The sequence below is a fragment of the Lonchura striata genome, chromosome 2, assembly GCF_046129695.1.
Source record: "Lonchura striata isolate bLonStr1 chromosome 2, bLonStr1.mat, whole genome shotgun sequence".
NCBI classification, from domain to species: Eukaryota; Metazoa; Chordata; class Aves; order Passeriformes; family Estrildidae; genus Lonchura; species Lonchura striata.
This window is the reverse complement of record NC_134604.1, coordinates 97,289,516-97,309,469: the sequence shown is the minus strand read 5'-3', so window position 1 is coordinate 97,309,469 and position 19,954 is coordinate 97,289,516. Positions and strand designations below refer to the sequence as shown.

Below are 19,954 nucleotides of genomic sequence, written 5' to 3'. Positions count from 1 at the left end.
TGTCCTTTAAAACTCAGGAAATTCAGAGATGAGACAAACACCTCTCCCAAACTCAACACATCTCTCATCATTAAGTGCTCCACAGCCCAGCAGCAGCTGACCTTCTGCCTGTTTTGCCCAGGCCTCTTCAAACATAGATTACAAATACTTGTCAACAGCTGCCTCTGAAGAGGCAACTCACTGACAGCCTCAAGGGACTCCACAGGGAAGCACTACATATTATCAGATACTCAGCTCAATCCCAAATGACACCAACCCCGTCTATAGCTGCCAGCAGGTGCTGCCTATTTTTATAGTTAATCCCATTGGCTGGGAAGTTTTCTGGCTCCAGAGAACTTGCTATAAGGTTTGTTGTGATTATGTCATTGTATTTCGTGTGGCCTTGATTACTCTGTTGTGAAGCTCCAAATAAACATCCACAATGTTCAGTCCCTACTATCCTCTGTGTTAGTTCCACTCATCCAGTGCGAGTGGGATTTAAACACGTTTTAGTCTAAAATGACAGTGAACCTTGACACTATATGAGAGGGATTACATGTTATCCCTCCCAGCAAGAGAAACACTGTTCAATATCCAATTTAGGGAGGCTGTACCTCGCTCATGTCTGAACTTGCTTCCTTTCAATCTTGCACAGCACTAATATCCCTAACAATGGTCACATCCTTTTTAGTGTTTCTTCTATCCAAAATATGTCATAAACCTTTTGTCCAGCATCTACGCTGCTAGTAGTGTCCTCAGAGCCCCTGCTGACACACTAACATCCCTTTATTTTCATCCTTAACTTTCCCTAGATTCCCTTACATCTGAGCCAGAAGACTCACAGAAACTTCCTGTGAAGAATCTGACCCTTTTACTATTGGTCAATTAAAAACCAGAGGGAAGTGGGAACACACAAAACACAGCTGCCCAAGCTACCTCCAGCAAGGGCTGTTTAGACCTTTTCTTCAGAGACCAGCAACTGTAGATCCATTGGAATGGGCTCACTATTAGTTTTTGAAGCAAAATTGAGATTACTATTACAGGCTTGAAAAATTTAGGTGGAATCATTTCACTATGACTATATCTCACAAGGGGCTGATTTAAAACCAATAAAATTTGTCTTTGGCTCAGAAAGAAATTGATGTTTTTTCCCAGAGATGCAGAACACAAAAGCTGGCATGCATGAAATGAAGAGCTGCTAAAATTAGATGCACTCTTGTGGTTTGGGTAGGCTCCTGGTTATTCCCAGATACCCAAAAGTAGGTCATTCCAAGCTTAACAAAGACATTTCCCTCAGATTTGACATTTTAGAGCCAGTTGAAAAGACCACCTGATGGGAGAATGTTATCAACACGTCACACTGGGGTTTCACTCTGCCTTGGCAGTGTTTCTGAGAGCTGCAGTGCTACACCTCCAGGCTTTTGTCACTTCACTGCAGCTGCTTTAGCAGCTTGTTCTTATCAGCTGTTAGAAGTGACAAGGAAATCAAATACCAATGAATTTTCATTAAAGGAAATGAAAGTCAGAGATCAATAGAAACCTTTAGCTGCTAACAGAGCATGGGGGTTTAACAGCTTTACAAAGCAACTCCCTGCATAAATGATGGGGAAGTATTAATGTAGTAATTTAGGAGAACCATATAAATAACTGGTTGCTCATTTGCTGATCATGGCTATGATCTGACATAGGAAATCTTTAGGATCTTTACTGATACCCTAAAAGGGTTTCTGTACCTTTGCCCAAATTCCTGGCTGCTGTAATAGCTAACCAGTGACTGTGATCTTTCATCTGACCAGTACCCTATTTAGATTAATGCAGTAGGAAACAGATAGGAATATTCTGGTGACCCAGAACACAAGTAAAATAGGATACTGCAGAAAGCAAACCAGATTTCTTAGGAAAATCTGAACAGCCACAAGAGGATGCAGGATGCAGCTCTGTAAAGAGCTCCAGACAGGGCAAATTCCTTAAATATCTGAAGGGAAGTTGCTTTTCAACAGTATTTTATTCCAGCATCTCCAGTGCAAAGGCAGGACAGCTCTACTATTTATCCTTGTGCTGGTCTGTCATTTACTTGGGCAGTGGGGGAAGGAAGTGTCACACTGTCCCTGCTTTCCCTCAAAGCCCTACCATAGCCAGCTTACAAGTTACAAGGCAGAGATGAAAGGTCATCAATGCTCCAGCACATGCTGGAGCTTGGGACAGTTTCAAAATGTGGGAACAACCACCTGGAAGGTTCTGATAAGAGGGTAATGCTTATCAGAATGCTACCAGGAGCACTGGTAGAGAACCCCAAATGTAGGAGACAAAACAAAAGCAAACTTAGTTACTAATTGAACCAGTAAAAGGAGAAGGGTTTGTGGCACTTCCCATAGGTGCATGTGTGGAGGGGGACTGTCTGAGCCATGCTGCCTGGAGTGTTCAAGCCAAGGTCTTGCAAATTCCCACCTGTTTTCCGGACTTGTCAGCTCCAAAAGCCATGTTATAATTACTGCTGCTCTTTAAAGACCCCTGTTATAAAACTATAGGCAATCTAAATATTTACCAAAGTAGTCACACCTCGATTCGTGACTGTGTAATGTAAGAACAGCAAACACAAAAGGTGGATTTACAGTGACCATAAAATTTTCATTCCCAGTTTCCTGATTTCCAGAGACTTTATGGCCAACCTTCACATTGCACTTTCCCATCATTCCTGACAACTATACTGCTCTCCTGACACCCTTGAACATTTGCATCTGATTTTTATTTTCATTTCATTTCTGTCTTGTACTTGCTGGGTCCTGACAGGTGCTCAATAGCACACACACAACTTTTAAATCCCAGTTTTGATGAATGAGTGCTCTTTGTTATGACATACTCTACTCTAATAATTTACACGAGTCTCTTCTCTCATTTTCCTGTCCTTTGCATTGGATGTAGCCTGTGGGATTAGACACAGAATTTTAGAAAGTTTATGGAGTTTTCAGCAACATTGCATCACAAGTTACTACTTTTCCTGTGTTTCAGCTTTTTTCCTAGAGCATAGAGCTCATGTGAACTGATCATTCTCTGTGATCCCACACACATTTAGAGAGCTTGGTCTATTCCATGACCTGGCCATGTGATTTCCATAGTTTTCTCCTTGATTAATTGCTTTGCATGTCACCATATGAAATGATAATTTGTTTGAACACACCCACACTACCAATTTTTCTCTATGCAACTTTGCTATACATGTTGCAAACAGTGACCATTATCACTGGGCTTCTGTTGTAATAACCACTTATTGGTTTGGTGGAACTGTCCATTGCAAAAATGCTGGCCTAAATAATTTCACCTTTGCAAAACCAGTGTGTCAATGAAGTTTACTACCTAGGATTTCTGCTTCCTGTTGTGTAAAAATAGGAAGTGGTGGGTTTTTAAAAATTCTTTAATGGGACACATTCTGGTCACACTTCTCCATGGAGTATTTCTGCTTTCAAATTCATTGATGGCCTACCATGAACTATGTAAGAATGTCCTGGGAACAGAAACCCAAGATCCTCTACTCCCTATTGATAGAAAGGATGAATATTTATATATTCAGCTTCTTGCTCTCTAAATTATGCTTTCCTGGCAGAACACAATGATCCAACCTCAAAAGGAACTGGGTATTGGTATATTAGTAATTGGTATATTATATTCTATTGGGTACAGAATTGGTATTCTGCTCTCAACCAGAAGCCTGGTATTAAATTGAGCTCCGAAGAGGTGGCAATTAGGTAAGCAAAACCCCAGAGAACAAGCCAGGTCACCCATTCTGTAAATGTGTGTTGTGCTGTAAACATCCTCATCTCCCAGCTTGTGTGACTTCAGCATCTCAGCATGTCCAGCTAGGTGGACTGTTTAGTGAATTTAGGATGACCTCAGAGAAAGGATGACTTCTTCCTCGAAGGGAGACTTCCTTCTTTGATGCTCCTTAGTGTCAGAGAGCTGTTCCAGTGTCTCCTGAGACTATAAAGGGTTGCCACCAAATACACAGAACATGATGGTCTTATTCTGTGAGAGCTGAGATTCTGAAATTCTGAGTAATTGCCCATAACTTTAATTTTTAAAGATGCTTTAAGGTATTTTTACATTATAGTACCTAAAAAGCCTGCCCTAGCACATGGAGACAGAACACTTTTGCTGTTTCACATACAGAGAAAGAAAAACAGGAAATTCACTGTCCCAAAACACTTTACCACTGATTTAGTTTTTCTTCCTTCAGGGCACTGATCCGTCCAGGCTTTCTTGGCTTTCATTTCCTTATGATATGTATCACCCCATTAGTAAGAGAATGACTGCTCCACCCCTTTCCAGTCAGTGTTGGCCACTTTCGATCATCACAGATTGTTTTCCCATTTTATCTCTGTGTGAGAAAGCTGCTGAAGCTGCAACTCCTGGGAGTGGCAATGAATAGTATTCACAGGACTCATGCCTTTCATATTTAGATACTGAGATAAAAAATCTTATCTTCCTTCTATTGCTTATTATTTAGCCTGCTACTGCTCATTGTATTTATATTTCTCTGAGGCATTTAGCAAAGACACAAGTGTAAGTTATCAGTAATACACACTATGAAGAGCGGATATCTGGGAAGTGAAATGGATGTTGAAATTAAATTATTCTCATCAGGAAGATTTTGTTCATTTCTCTCAGGCTTTTGGACTTCACAGTTCCACCAAAACAATGTTTTGGTACAACTCTTACAAGCAGACATCCATCACCCCGTTTCCAGAATATGTTCTGCATAAGGAGCCCAGCAAATGCTGCTGTCACAAGGAACAGCAGCAAATCAACAACTGTTGGTGACATCGGACCACAGCTTCCTCAGAGCCAGTACTGGCTCCTCTTACAGAAGTTGCTGGGAATAAACAGTTTAGTTAACACAGCTGCAGCTTGGTATGCACTTAAGAAAAGGCTTTCTTTTACTAATTCCATTAAAATATAGGACCATAGACCTAAAATTCTTGACAGTTCTCACGTGGGACATGTAACATGCAGGCTTTTTAAATGCCATTTTGCTGGAGATTTTATGTTACTAAGTAAGTAAATTTGATTATTTTTCTGTATCTTCCACTACATCTTCAGCTTCACAGTCATAAATCCACTTGCCTTAATTAAAATATCTCCTGTGTTAAGACAATCATGAGCAGCAAATTAAAGTATTCCAATAAAAGATGAAATGCATTGGGAATCTGGTTGTTCTCTAGTGGCAAGGTTGCAGGTTAACAAATGACACCTGGAGAGGAGCTACACAGAATTCCTCCTTCTGCTTCACCACAGAAGGGATGCCAGAAATCACCAGATAGTCTTGATATCCCAGCCCTGGCAGCAGCCAGCACAAGTCAGCAGCAAGAGGCAAGAGGTAATGGCAGTTTGTGGATACATTTCTTGTTAACTTTACAGGGAGCAGTTTGTTGCATGGAGGGGACTTGAGAGGAAGGGAGGGCACAGACTCCACTAACACTGACCTGTTTGGCACTAGTGGAAGGCACATCCTAGCCACAAGGCCATGTCCCCCCTGCAAAACTCCGGCTGCCTCCAAGACAGATATCAAAGCATCTAAAAATGAAGCCACTGTGAGGATTTTTAACACCTGAGAAAAAATTTTGCATTTTTTACTAGCCTTATGCTCAGGAAAGGCTCGACTGCTGTGACTGAAATAAAACTCAGTCTAAAATACACAACAGCCCACTGGCCCACAAGGTTACAACCAAGAAAAAGGTGTTTACTGTAGGCTGAAGTGATACTTGCTCTGCTTGTAGGTGTGCTACTGTAGCCTGAGTGAGAATTACCTCCTACTACTGACCTGCACTCAATTTATTTCAATTCAGATTTTCCTCTGGAATGTAGTAAGTTAACCTACCTCAAATGGAACAACTTTATTCATAGCAACATTATAAAAGCAGGAGGTAGAAAGAATGAAACCCAAGATTTCACAGGCGAGTTGCTAATTCTCATGGGTTACCCATCTTACAGTTTATGGATCATTATAATTGGTTTCATGGATCATTATAATTAGTTAAGTTGCAGACTGGAACTGTGGTAAGTAAATGTGATGACCAATTTTCCACTGCTGACAACTGACAATATATAATCCAGTTTAAAGATGTAATTTTTAATTTTCCTAACATTCTGTGGGCACGATTTTCTCAAGTATACAAAAAAAAAACCACCAACAACAATTTATCCTCTAAAAAATCTGCACAACTGAGAAGCCCTTAATTAGAACAGGCCTTTACACTTCTGCAATGAATGACCAGACACCACTAAAACAGGAGTTGCTTTCTACTGCATATCATAAGGGCTTGCTAGAGCTACTGGATTGCCAACAGGTTACTTAAGCTGTAAAAACTGAGACAATTAAGTACACTAAAATTAAGCACAATACCTTAGGAAAGGTATTGTGAAATGGTGACTCATTTGAAATCTGAGGGTCTCAAATACCCCATGAGAGAAAATAAAGAGCTGAATTTCAGTTTAAAGAAAGGCAATTTAAAAAAATGCAAATAGCACACAAAAACTAGACTCTTATTCCTCTGGAGCTGCCATCCTGGATTATACCTAATGTCACAAGAACAGGCACAAACAGGTGGGTCCATCCATGTATAAAGAGAGAGGGAGAAGGGTGAAAAGAAGTTTAGAAAACTCCTACAAATATCCAAGTATTTTTCTTTCCCTATCTCTCTTTTCCCAGATTTTATAAAGACCTTCACAGACAATCACAGACAATTAATTTCCAGGATCAAGCTATGCTTCTGTGATCTGTGGTCACCCCTACTATAAATTTGTGCATACGTGCCAGTGTTTCCCAATAAAGAAGAAGATTCTGCAGTTAATCTGAGAACCCCCATTAAACTGAAGTTTCTGTGGAAGTCTGTTAAGAGTTGGAGAGTTCACAAATTATCTGCTCTTGCAAAAAATCTCACACACCACTGACTTTGGATATTTCTGTATGAAGTATCCATTCTAAACATGGGATGAAGCTGAAACAGTGGAATTCCCCAAGCAGGAAAATCTAAACTGCTCCCCTGGCATGTGCTCTCTAAGTGGTGAGAGACCTCATATATATTTTATAACCTCATAACACATTTTACCTTTCTGCCATCTCATATTCACACTCTTAAAATACTAAATAGACACAAACACGTTTCTGGTCCTTACACTGGGAACTTGAGAATGATTCATTACTCAACACATTAAATAAGCTGTACAACAACAACAAACTACTTCAGACCACAAGATAACTGGCCTGGCCTTGAAAAGCACTATTGATGGGCACCATGAGATGGCCAACACTGCAAATCAGCAAAGCAAAGCAGAAGCTTTTGACATTAACACTGCACACAAAAACTAACTCTACATTGAAATATACAGTTTATTTTCTCAAAGTCAAGCAATACCATTTATCAGTAGGTACATGTTAAGTGTCAGGCAGGAAAACTGTACATTTTCACTCTGGGCTGAAGGATCCAAACAGATGGAGAAGCATTGTGGGAATCTTTCACTATACAAAAAGATCTAGAATTGAGAACAACAAAGGATGAAGAAACAGCCATCCCCAGGATGCCAAAGGCAAAACATTAGCACCAGGTTTTTTTCAAAAAGCAACAGTACAGCTATTTACAGATTTACATATAATATTGGGAGGCCATCATCTTCATGTTTCCAGGGTGAGTGATTTTCAAAAGTTTTGGAAAAGGAAATGAGATATTAGTGTCTACACAACTGTTCTGTGAAAAGGATAATAGATATAGCTTTCACAATATTGCTACCTTTTATTAGAGATCTAAATCAAAGTACTGTATACAAACACATTGTAATTATATTATTCTTCACATTTCACATACACATTTCAGAGTAACCACAATATGTAAAATTTTTAAAATGCCACAGATAAAACAATGCACACTTTTCTCCAAGCTAAGACAAGCATAATTTATTTATGTTTAGTTTTGGGTTGGTTACGGTTAAGGGACAGGTTTAAGGACAAAGGGATCAGTTGTCCTAGGAACATAGCAGCAAATAACTGTGAGATGCCAGAAGACTACATTTCTGCACTAGGAGGGAGAAACTAAGGTCAGCTCTAGGTCTTGTAAAATGGTAGCTCCATTTGACCTCAACTGATGCACATCAACATAATTTCAATTAAAATTTGGTCCAGGTATACAAAGTAGTGCACGATAAGGGTGTGTGGGGGGGGGCAACAGTCCTTTTAATGTTTGCACCTGTTTGTAAAGGAACTGGTTCCAGAGGATTCTTGTTCCCCGGTTCCCCAACTCACAAGCAATTCACTGATCAGTGCCTTTCCAGTTCTCTCCCCACAAAAGAGAGGATTCACGTAAGAAAGACAGAAAAACTCTTGTAAATGCTGCCATACTGCAAGAGTAGTGGGAAGAATTCTTTGCTGTCATTTCAACAGATGACTGTATTATCAACCTGCTTAGCTACAGACTGGCATTCACATCAGCCTTGAACATGGCTTGTGGTTGGGGAACCTATTTGTCTGAGGAGCGATAAATCTTTTCCTTACACAATAGAAATGGCATACACACAAAGTCTTCCCAGACTTTCTTTGCCTGCAAAACTTTATCTTAATGTAGAACTTGACACTTAAGACACTATAGAATTTTACTACCGGTATCTATGCAAGTCAGCATGACCCATTACTGTGCTGCAAACATGAGTTAGCACCTCTTTTTAGAGCTACTGGAAATAATCTAAGTCACTGGCAGTATTAGGAAATCAGATTAGTGATCTGATACTGTGAACTGACATCCTCTCCTTTATCACTGTTCAATGGAAAAAACAAGCAAAAAGCCCCACTTATGTTCACAGTTACAATGCAGTTGCTCCAAGTAATGCACAGTATTTACACGGCAGAATTGCTTCTATTGCATTTGGTAGTCTGAGAAAGAGGAACAAACAGCATTATGTAGGTCAACTTCAGTATAACTTAATTGGCTATATAAAACCATCACAATGTTGAGCAACCAGAAGAAAAACACAACCAGTGTCCTTAACCTACATTTATTTCAATGAAGTGTAGTGGGCTTGAGACAAGAATAAAAACATGCATAAAAAAGCACAAAAAGCAGACGAGCCTTCTAAATAATTTAGATTAAAAATGTTTTTAATAAAATCAGCACAGTACTTCCAGTCTGTTTCTTAAATTAAGTACAACTTGGTAAAGAAAATCACTTGCATTGCATTAAGAGGGTGTACAAATATGTCTTGCAAAATAATTTTTAAAAAATCTTCAGCAAGGTAGGCATTAGGTGATTTGCAAGCTGCTTAAGAAGCATTTAACTAGACTGATTTTAAAGTTGTTTTCTGCAAGGGGAAAGTGCCATCCTATATACAATATTACAAAAAGTGTCTGATGCCACAGGATCAGAGTGACACTGTATTTCAGCCATCTGAATATATTAGCTATAAGATGCTTCCCCTATTTAATGTGTCTTTAAAAAAAACCATGAAAACCCACTAAATTTAGAAGTTCTAAATGTGTGTGCATTTGAGAATTGCTGTAGGGTTTCCCAGCAGACTGTGCAGCATCTGAACATAAAGGAAGTACACAACCTATTCTAAAAACCATTGTTTGCATGCACAGCTACCAGATTTTGAACATACTGAGGAGAAGGGTTGAGTCTCTCCCCTTTTGTGGAGCTTTCTGGAAGTTAAGCAAAGAGAAAAAGCTGTAGAGTCCAGCAATAAAAATGTGTTCTAAAAAATTAAATACATCATTCAAAAAAAATGAAAGCATTATTGCTGTTGTGAGAGCTATTTTTCTCTTGTGAACTTGTTTCTCTACCAGACACTCAAGCAAGCCAAAAGACTCATTTGTATACTTGGAAATGGCCCTATCCCTTCCTTCTTTCCCATTTTTCTGATTGTTGGTTGGACTCAGTGCCCTTATTTGAGCCGCTCAGGTTGGAGGCTGTCAGTCAGACACTTTAGCTGCTCCTCCCCCAGCTTGATCTTGTCCTCAAGCTCTCGCTGCTCAATGATGAGGGCTGACTTCATTTTCACAAAGTGCTCATAGTCTGCTAAGTTCTCCTCGCTCAAGTAGTTCGCCAAAATGTCGAAGACAATGCGCTCTCGACGATCCAGGTTCTCCTTCAATTCCTTTGCATCCTCATGTTGCTGGGTCAGCAGCTTTTGCTTATCTACCAATGTCCGCTTAGGAGAAAAGAAAAACGGTTAAAAATTCACTCGGTTCACTAGGCTGGGACAACAGCTTCAATTCTTAAGTCTGTTTTATCTAGAGAGATGTTCCTGAATATTGAGAAAGGTGGAAAAAGAACATGCCTTAAAATTTAGATTAATAAAATGCATTAAAAAACTGATAAAAAACTATAGAAAATCAATGAAAGATGCACAATTACTTTCTGTTGGCCTCAAAAGCATTATTTCAAAGATTCCTTTACTATTTAATAGTTATAAATAGCTGTATACAATATAGTTGCCTTTGAATAATAGTTCTTCAAATTAAGACTTAACTGTCTTATATCTTCCATACAGCACTGGCACAGCTGTGGTTACAGAACCCAGCAACAGACCAGTTAATGGAGCCATTTGTTCTTATACAGCTCCTGACAATGTGTATTTCACAATTCTGCTGCAGCCACAAGCCTCCACCATGACATGTGAAATCCTGTGGTCTTCAGACATGAGCAAGAGTGAAAGCTGAGGCAAGACAAAAGAAGGGCAAAAGGGAAGCAAAAGAAAGAGGATGGCAGAAGACAGCAGCCTCCCTGCCAAGACCACCTGTCTGCACAGCCAAAGTCCCACCTGAATCACCCAGCTATACTCCTTTGGCAGTACATGGAAAGAACAGGAACACCATCAATCCAACCTATTTCAGATGTCTGCCTACAAGTGATTGCTTTTTTCCAGTGACACAGTATGGCTGGCTTACTCTGACATCAAGAATCCTATACAGATGTCTGAACTTAATTAAAAAGTGTCCCTAAGAGGTACCAATGCATAACTTCTAGCTTGGCTTCAGAGATGAATTTTCTTTGAGAAGCTTTCTTCAAATAAGCCTCAGTCTGTTCTAATAAACGTGTCCATCTTTTTAATTTGCACCTTCTGTTAAATCACACATGCTGTTTAATAAGCCTGAAGGATTTACAGAGAAGTGTTTTTGCAGGATATAAAACAATCTTTTCAAGATGGAAGTATGAGACAAAGGGGGCTACAGATCAGTGAGCTCTAATAAACCTACCTGTCAAAGAGTTGCACGTGCATCCTGTGCTGACTCTTTCTATAGACAGACCAAAGCTCAAGAGTGAAATGTTTTCAGATTTGTGCTCTTAATGTACTTAAAATACACAACCTAGATAAACTCAGGATTCAAGACAGCTATGGAAGACAAGTCAAAAAAATCACACAGTATTAGAAAAAACAGTCTAATTTCCCTTGAGTTTATGCCAGGGGAAAAAAATCCCAAGTTGCAAGCAGAACTATCTGCTGCAAAGAGATGGAACTAAAAGTTCTCCTGAACTCACCAGGACAAGAAGCAGACAGCCTCAATCCCAGAAGTGTGGCTGGACTGCTCCCAGAGCAGCCTTGCAGGTGTGTGCATGCTGAGCAGCAGTTAACTAGCCAGAATCTGATGAATGCAAGAGGGCATGGACGCAAAGCACAAGCAATAAGAATACACTGGCCTTGCTGTGTAAGAGGAAAGGGGTTGGTAGCTCTTCAGATGAAACCCCTTTCAGAAGTTGAACTTGAAATACCTGATAGTGTTCCCTGTGGCAAAAAAAAAATCCACCTATAGCAGAGCATCTGACAATCAAAATATTAACTCAGCAGTCATTATTTGACTGCTTTTATTGAGAAAGTCTGGTAAGCTGTTGCTGGCTCCTAGAAAGTGGAAAGCTATCAAAGCAATGTTTATTAGACAACATCATCTTGGAAAGAAAAATCAATGGTCACTGGGAATATGCTCCCCAACAATGGTAGCAAAATCCTCTGTTTTATTTATATGGTACATTAGTGGTTCACAACATATTATCATCTGACCTACTAAAATACTAAAGAACAACCAAAAAAGCCACAAGCACCAGTCTAAATTCAATACTTCAAGATACATTTCATAGAATCATAAAATGGTTTGGGCTGCAAGGCACCTTAAAGATCATGTAGCTCCAAGCCCTGCTCTTATCAGACCAGATTGCTGAAAGCCCCATCCAACCTGGTCTTGAATATTTCCAGGGAGGAGGGCAGATACCTCCTGAGACCTATTCCAGTGCCTCATCACCCTCAGGAAAGAACCCCTTCCCAGCATCTTATCCAAACCTGTTCTCCTTCACCTACAGGCCATTCTCTCTTGTCCTATCACTACATGCCCTTGTAAAAACTCCCTTTTGTAAGCCCCCTTTAGGTACTGTCAGGCTGCTCCAAGACCTCTCTGGTATTCTTTTCTCCCGGCTGAGCATTCCCAAGTCTCTGCTTGTGCAGTGCTCAGGCCTCTGATTAAGAGTGCCCTTACTCTGGAAGGGTTCCAACAGGCCCATGTCTTTCTTGTGTTTTGTGCCCTAGAGCTGCATGCAGCACTGCAGGTGGGGTCTCACAGGAGCAGAATCCCCTCCCCTGACCTGCTGGCCACGCTGCTTTTGATACAGCCCCGGACACGTTTGGCTTCCTGGGTTGCAAGTGCACATTGCTGGGTCATGTTGAGCTTTTCATCCACCAATACCCACAAGTCTTCCTCTCCAGGGCTCACCTCAGTCCTGATGGACCTCTCCTGATGTTATTACGGCAAGACTGGTGTCAGTGCATGAGAAGATGATTGGGGATTGAAATATATTAGGGATTTGGATTTCTGTCAGTATAAATTTGACATCAGAACACACAGACAATTTCTGACTGTCCTTACTACACCACCTCCTCACCATCTTCCTTTTCCACATCCAGCCAGTAAGCTATTTTTATCATAGATCTCAAACTGTGTTTCCTATGAGCACAAATCATGGTAGCTCCTTCCCCATCACACAACTGCAGCAACACTTAGAAAAGATTCTAATGAGGGATTAAATTTCTCCAAGTGTCAGAAGCTTTGATCTGCCCTTTAATAAGCTGTCAAATACTTTCCTTTCCACCTCAGTCAGAGAGAAGTCTGAACAGCCATTAATCAAGTATGTTTGGGCTCAGCAGCAAAAGCACAGCTTCAGATCAGTCCCAGCACTTACTGGCTCTTAAGTGTGAAATAATGCAACAGGCTAAAGAAACAACATGAAGCCACAGCCTGTGGAAAAAATTCTGTTAGAACACTTAGGTGAACTGTTGGCATTTCAGTCCACAGCTACAAGCCAAAAATCGTACTTCATATTAATTTAACCGTAGAAGCAAAACTCACTCAAAACACACCCCCCCATCAACACTCTCTATTTATTTTAGCCTAAGTTTCACACTATCTACATCTCTCTTTTGGTGCATATATGTATTGCTATCTATCTTCTTCTTAGGTTAGGCCTGATGGCATTTGAAGTTAAAAAAATTGCTGCAAGCAGAGGTGGGATTCAACAGGTTAAGAGCACCCTGAATACTCCTGCTCCTGAAATTTTCGCTTCTATTGGGAGTCCTCCACATCACTACCAGGCTATTCTGCCTAAGTAAAACATGTTTTCTACTGAAAAATAATTTTTGCCACGCCTTCTCCTGTTCCCCCCCTTTCCCCCCCATTCTTTTTAAAGGTTTGTCCTTCTATTGTTTCTTGCTCCTTACTAGATATTGTGGAAGGAAGCTGTATGTCGTAGATGAGAAGCACTTTCTTTTTAACAACCTTATAGATTTGTATCAAGATCCTCACTTAGTATAAAGAAGTTTGCAAGGTTTCTGCATTATAGCACAAACACTGCTTTTCACATCTTGAATTGTTACCATATTTTTGTTAGCCTCCTTTTTATGCTCTTATCAGTGGATTCCCTTTTTCTTTAAACTTTTGCCAATAAGTCTGTTTTTCTAGTATGTTGCACCCCAAACCCACTTTTTCTCAGCAAGCCACTTGTAGTTACAGTATTCCAAGAAAAGAAGGCAAAGAGGAAAGTTTTAAAAAATCTCAAAAAAAAAAAAAAAAAAAAATCTCTCTCTTACAAGATTTATCCGCACACTATCCCTCATGTTGAGCTCTGCAACTTATATAAACAAAACCAGGCAAACTCCCCTATCCCATGAGCTTCCCTAAATGTAGGAATATTATTGTTGGCCCTTCTCACCCGTTCTTCTGGAGAGGTGCTGTCATCCAGGTTATTGAGGGCATTTTCCACCCGGGCCAGACGACCAGACAGGGACAGCAGGAGGTTGACCACTTTGTCAAGGTCGCCAATAAACATCTTGAATTTGTCAAACTCATTTGGTTTGCAGACTTCTTTCACAATGGCCTCTACCTCCTCTCCCAGGATATTGTTTGCTTGGATGTCTTCCAGAAGTGTCTCCCGTGCTTCTCTCAGCACCTGCAACTTCCTACTAATGCTGTCAATAAGTTCTTGCTGTGGAAAATAAAAGAGATAAGAATTTATTAGCACTACTGCATTTTTCCCTGCTTCTGAAAGTAATGTCAGCTAGCACTTTAATACATTTCCAACTTCCATGAAGCTTTGATAACGAGTGCATTACAAACAAATTGTCTGTGTCAAAGGTCTAAACCTCTGCATTCAAAGGTTCAGAACATAGCTGCACAATACTCAGCTTAAGATCTGTGCTAAAGCAAATTACCTTGTGGAAAAATATGAAGGTTTTTCGCCCTACCATGAAGCCTTCCTGATTTTTCTTTGAGCAGCTTTAAAGCTGTTATGAACAGCAGAAAGTACAGCATGTGTCTGTGTCTCTAAATATCAGGTCAAGTCCGTAACACCTTGCTGAAGAGATACACTTAGGAAGATACACAGTACTAGAAAAACAATCCTGTATTTTCCACATGATGCAGTTAAAACTAGGGCACTGTCAAGCTTTCTTCTCCTTTCTGCATAATATTAACATTCCTCCAATAGCAGTCCTTCCACTCTCAGAAAACCTTAGCATTAACAGTGCTTTACAACATTTCTGCAGGGTAGTCATAATCCCTAGAGCACAGGGAGTAAAATCTACTGTGTTGTACAAAGCAGCTCTGTGCAAAGCTGGGCAAAGTGGCTCTGCCAAAGGACCAAAGGAGCATCACTGTCCCAGGCCAGGCAAATACACAGCCTCACTTGAAGACTGGGGGGCTTCTGTACTATAGTCCCCACTGCCTGAGGTGCACTTGCACTGCCTTAGTTTGCATGTCAGGAGCAGAACCAGCAGAAACCAGACCAAGAATCCAGACCTCCTTCAATCACCTGTGGTCCCTCTGTGCTACTTTCCTGCATTTGGGCAGGAGGTCTTGCTTCTTAAATGCCCATTAGCTTTTGCTGGTGCACAAGTGGTGTAAGTTAGCTCAGCCAGCTGTCGACTCTGAGATCATTCACACCCTAAAAATGCCTTGTTCATTTAAATGTAGGTGCCTATTTGGTATTCAGCTAATTTCAGGTAAGAAAAATTTCCAAAGCATTCTCTAAGCATACACCTCAGTATTCCACCTCAGTGGAAATTCTGAATGAAAATTACATCCTTTAAAATAATCATTATTTCACAGTACCCCTAGCTTTCTTTTTAATTACTCATGGCATTCTTTAAGAACTCTGCTTTCTAAATGAAAATCTGATTACAAGCCTTCATGATTACTGAGAAACATACTGAGAGCAGCTGCTGCTCACAGAGGCCACTGAACAGTCATTGCCAATTTATTTTGGGAACAAAAACCAGCACAAAACAAAGTCTGTCATCTTAACAGAAAGCAAGTACACCGTGAAAATGTAGCAGCCTTTTTGAAAGTAGAAATTCAACCCATGGATTATCAATACTAGTCTTTTCCTTTTGGATTTAATGTACTCAGTCCAGGTCAATCTGGATCTGGGTTATCTGTTAGCCTTGGTGCCCAAAAGATTAAGGTAGTAAGCAGTTCTACAGATGCCTGCTTTACTGACTGATTAATCTGCAGGATTTGATTTTTTCCCCCTTCTCTCAATGCAAATGCTGTTTAGATTATGTAGGTCACAGTGCTACACTCTCATTTCCCTGAGATGACATGCACTGTGCTGCTGTTTCACCATGTGAAACACAGCAAGATACTGTGGTGCTCTATGTTATTATCTCAAGGTTTTTTCACTTCTGCAACTATGCTGCAACTTTCTTTAATAATAATAATTAAAAAAAAAAAAAGGGCACATGGCTGCTAAGCATTTACTGATCTGGTCTGCCAGTCCAGACCAGCTCTCTCAGTTTCATTATTCAAAAGAGCAAGAAGCCATTTTCCCAGTAACATCCTGTATAGTAACATCCCAAGCAGCTGAAGCTAACCTCTAAAGCAACAAGACTGTCATATCTATTAAGAATTGGATTACGATTACCAATTGCTTCATACCCATATGAAGTAGCCTCTGCATGCAGTAACTGTGAACTCACTACATCCTTTTGCTAAACAGTAGAAAACCTGTATTATATTCCATATCTACTGAGCCAGAAGATCTGCAGTCTACATCTTCAGACTGGCTGATGAATAATTTATAGCTGTGAATTCTGTACCAGTACACAAGAAAACAATAAAGTCATTCTTGCTGATGTGACTAGCAACACAGAAGGTGGCTCAGCAGAGAACTGCTCAGGTGGCTCGCTGCTTGGTATGCTTCTATGAAAATGATACTCTACTTTCAGCTCACCACCCCATTCCTAAGGAATTCAAGCCTCAAACCAGATAAAAATTGGTATGCATGAATTACTTTTATACTCTTCAGCAGTCGCTGAAATTTTCCTAAGGGCAAAGGGGAAACTTTTACACAGCCATATGTGGATTTTCCTTGTCACAAAAAACACTCTTATAGCATCTTCAAAATCTTCAACCTTCAAATGATCAGTATTTTGTAATTGTGGCAAACCTACAAGACACACTCATTCCATTCCTGCTAGCTGGGAATACAGGGATTGGCTCAAAAAACCAAAATAAAATATAAAAGAATTAACAACCTTATATGAATTCCAGTACTTATTTCAAAAGTAAAAAATATCACCACACATTTCTGGTTTGCAGAGCAGAGAACGACAAATACAGGAATCATTCCACAGTGGACTGCAATTAAGGTATCTCGTAACAGAACTACCCGTTTCCAGGAACCAAGAAACAGGTTCTGGGCACATGGCCCATCTAAAACTACTGAAGTCAAAGTGTGCCATTAAAATGTTCGGGTCCCTAAGAATCCCTTGTTAAACTGTTGCCAAATACGAGAAGCTGGACCAAGCTGTATCTTCTGTTCATTTAATAAAGATGCCTTGACCCAGTTACAAAGAGTTTTATATGTTTTCTGACAAGATCCATGATGAAAGCCCACTGAACTGAGTGCTCCATCTCCACGTGGAAGAGCAGGGAGAGAAGCAGGGCGTGTGCGCTACTACATGTACACCCAGAGAAGATGGGAGGGTTCTGCTAAAAGCCCGTTGTGAAAACCTTCCTGTGTCATATGATTAGTGGCATATACTGAAGCTGGGGGATGCATGCAGAAGTATGAAAAGGCTAAACATGATTTTCCTGTTAAGAAACCAACAAAAGTAAATGGCACTCTTGCTTATAAAAGTTTTAGTATTTAGTTTGTTGAGCAAACAAGAAAGGTTTAATTTTACCTCCCTCCTATTCTGTAATTAATGAGAATGAAACTAATTGTAGCAAAATCATGAATGTGACAATCATGTGTAGCACCAGATAAAACCAAATTATTTAAAACTAAATAAAATCCCTAATTTGTGTAAGTAGTACAGCTGTTGGATTCAGCAGCTGTCTAGAAAGAGGGTGAGGGAAGGGCTCCTGCTGCAGCCACACCATGCCCCTGGCACTGCACAGCACACTGAACTGTGCAGTGCAGAGGCAGCAGAGGGAGGCTGAAACAACACAGAGCTAATAGAAAACACAACAGCACACTCAAATGCAGTGCCACCCATGCCTGCTCTGAACCACAGGTGGAAATCTCTCATTCTTATTGACTAAATACAGTCTTAATAATTCAAAATAATTTCTTTGGGACTGGATTATCAAGTACACCCTGGCAGCTGATTTTTAAGCAGAGAGCTGACTTGGACGGAAAAGGTTTGCACACCACTGCATTACTGGCTTAGGTACACAGAGTTAAACTACATCCCTTTACTCGATCAAACAGAACATTTCCTCCAGCTTCTCCATATTGGAAACAATGATTAAAATATTTTGTGCCAAGTTACTAATGAGATGAATGCAATGATTTTACTGTAGGAAAACACTTTCTCCAACCACACAAATGTCAGATCATCATTGTAGCATCTAGGGAATTATGGTGACCTTTGATCAGAAATAAAACACCAAAGGATGGGGATGAATAAGAAGACTGCTTCCCTCCCTTGTGACAAGCAACTTCCACTGAATCTACCAGGCTAATTAATTATCTCCCACAATTTTTATTAATTTGGGAGGCAGGAGAAATAGTTTGCTGCTCATGAAAACAAAGGTGGAGGAAAAGAAAAAAGAAGGTGTGTGTATGTTCCTTCTCTCTTGAGACAAATCCAAATTCTGGACCTAAATTTCAAAAATTTGGAACAACTAAAACCACCACCAGCTTCAGTGGGATACATAAGCACTGCTGGGTTTTTTTACATAGTGAGAAATAGAGAAGGACCTCAAATGGAAAACGGTATTTTAAAAATCCTCCTCAAGACTTTTCCCTTTGAGACTTCCCAAAACATACAAGTTGCAAGAAGCACCTAATATGAAGTTCCCATATTCACAGGTGTACACTTAACTCATCCCCAAAACCAAACAAAATAAAACCCCCAGAACCAAAGGAGACTGTTTTTTTCCAAGTGATCCTGCACATCTAGAAGGCATTTTACTGAAGACTGTTTAGTCAAACAAATTTACATTTAATGTAATGAATAGAACTCAGAGCCTCCCATTACTCTTTTATAAATGTCTTTTACCTTCTTCTCTGACAAGTCATGATCCAGCTCATCTTCAGAATCATCCTCACTCTGCTGCTGTTGCTGCTGCTCCTGCATGTCCTTCATTTTAATCAGCAGCTCTGCCTTTGGTGCAGATGTGCTGTAGTAAGTAGAATTGGTTGTCAGGGAGATGGCAGATGGTGCACTCTGCTCCTCTTTCCTGGGAAAAAGTCAAAACTTTCATTAACTGCCTTGACACCCTAATTAATGAAAAGAAAGAAGAATGTTTTAGAGCCATCATTTCCCCAAGCAAGCAGGGGGTTCAAGAGAAAACTATTACCTATATGAATAAAAAAACCCACTGTGTGAGAATAAAATCTGTATGAATTCAGTATGCTCAGCAAAAGTTAAAACTGAAATCATGCAGATGATTATACATAATGACAAGAATTGAAATGTATCAAAGATATTGCATCTGGAAACAAAATGGAAAGTTGCATTTTACAAAGTAGTGAAAAAAAATCTCAGTGTCATATCAGTATCCTATTGAATTGGGATAGTACAATATAAGTATTTAACTTTTTGATTAGGGAATCATAAACAAACTTCTTGAGAAGGATATAACTCATCAGATAATTTGCATTAAGAAAACAAAAACCAGAACATCAATGTGGATGGAATTAATTTTTTTTCCTTCTTTGATCTCGTTCACTTCTAGGAAATGCCTCAGCCTGTTTTAAGGTGTCATAATAAATTTTCATCACACAAAGAAAGTAAGAATATTGTTCCTTTTCTATCCAGTTACTAGACTGGATGATCTTGGTAAGATATGTAATCAGGATGAAATGGCAAAAGTTAATTATTTCTTCAGCTGTCAAAAACTGGCTTTCAACAATGTCTTGGAAATCTTTCATATTGTACAATGCTGTTGTTTCTGTCATTAATGGTATCATGAGTAGTATATGCTTGACTACTATTTTATCACAGA

The 19,954-nt window shown here is 39.8% G+C and overlaps 1 protein-coding gene across 3 annotated transcripts in view; it reads right to left on the bottom strand.

Annotated features, from left to right (window-relative positions):
• Positions 1–7,345: 7,345 nt before the first annotated feature.
• The window catches only part of SHROOM2 (shroom family member 2), a 117,115-nt gene continuing 104,506 nt past the window's right edge, over positions 7,346–19,954 (bottom strand). For all 3 annotated transcript variants that reach the window (XM_021527747.2, XM_021527748.2, XM_021527751.2), the window contains 3 exons: positions 19,006–19,186; positions 14,211–14,483; positions 7,346–10,167 (listed from right to left, as the gene is read on the bottom strand). In XM_021527747.2, coding sequence (XP_021383422.2) covers positions 9,901–10,167; positions 14,211–14,483; positions 19,006–19,186 — 721 coding nt within the window. In that variant the 3' untranslated portion in view covers positions 7,346–9,900. The remainder of the gene's footprint in view (positions 10,168–14,210; positions 14,484–19,005; positions 19,187–19,954) is intronic.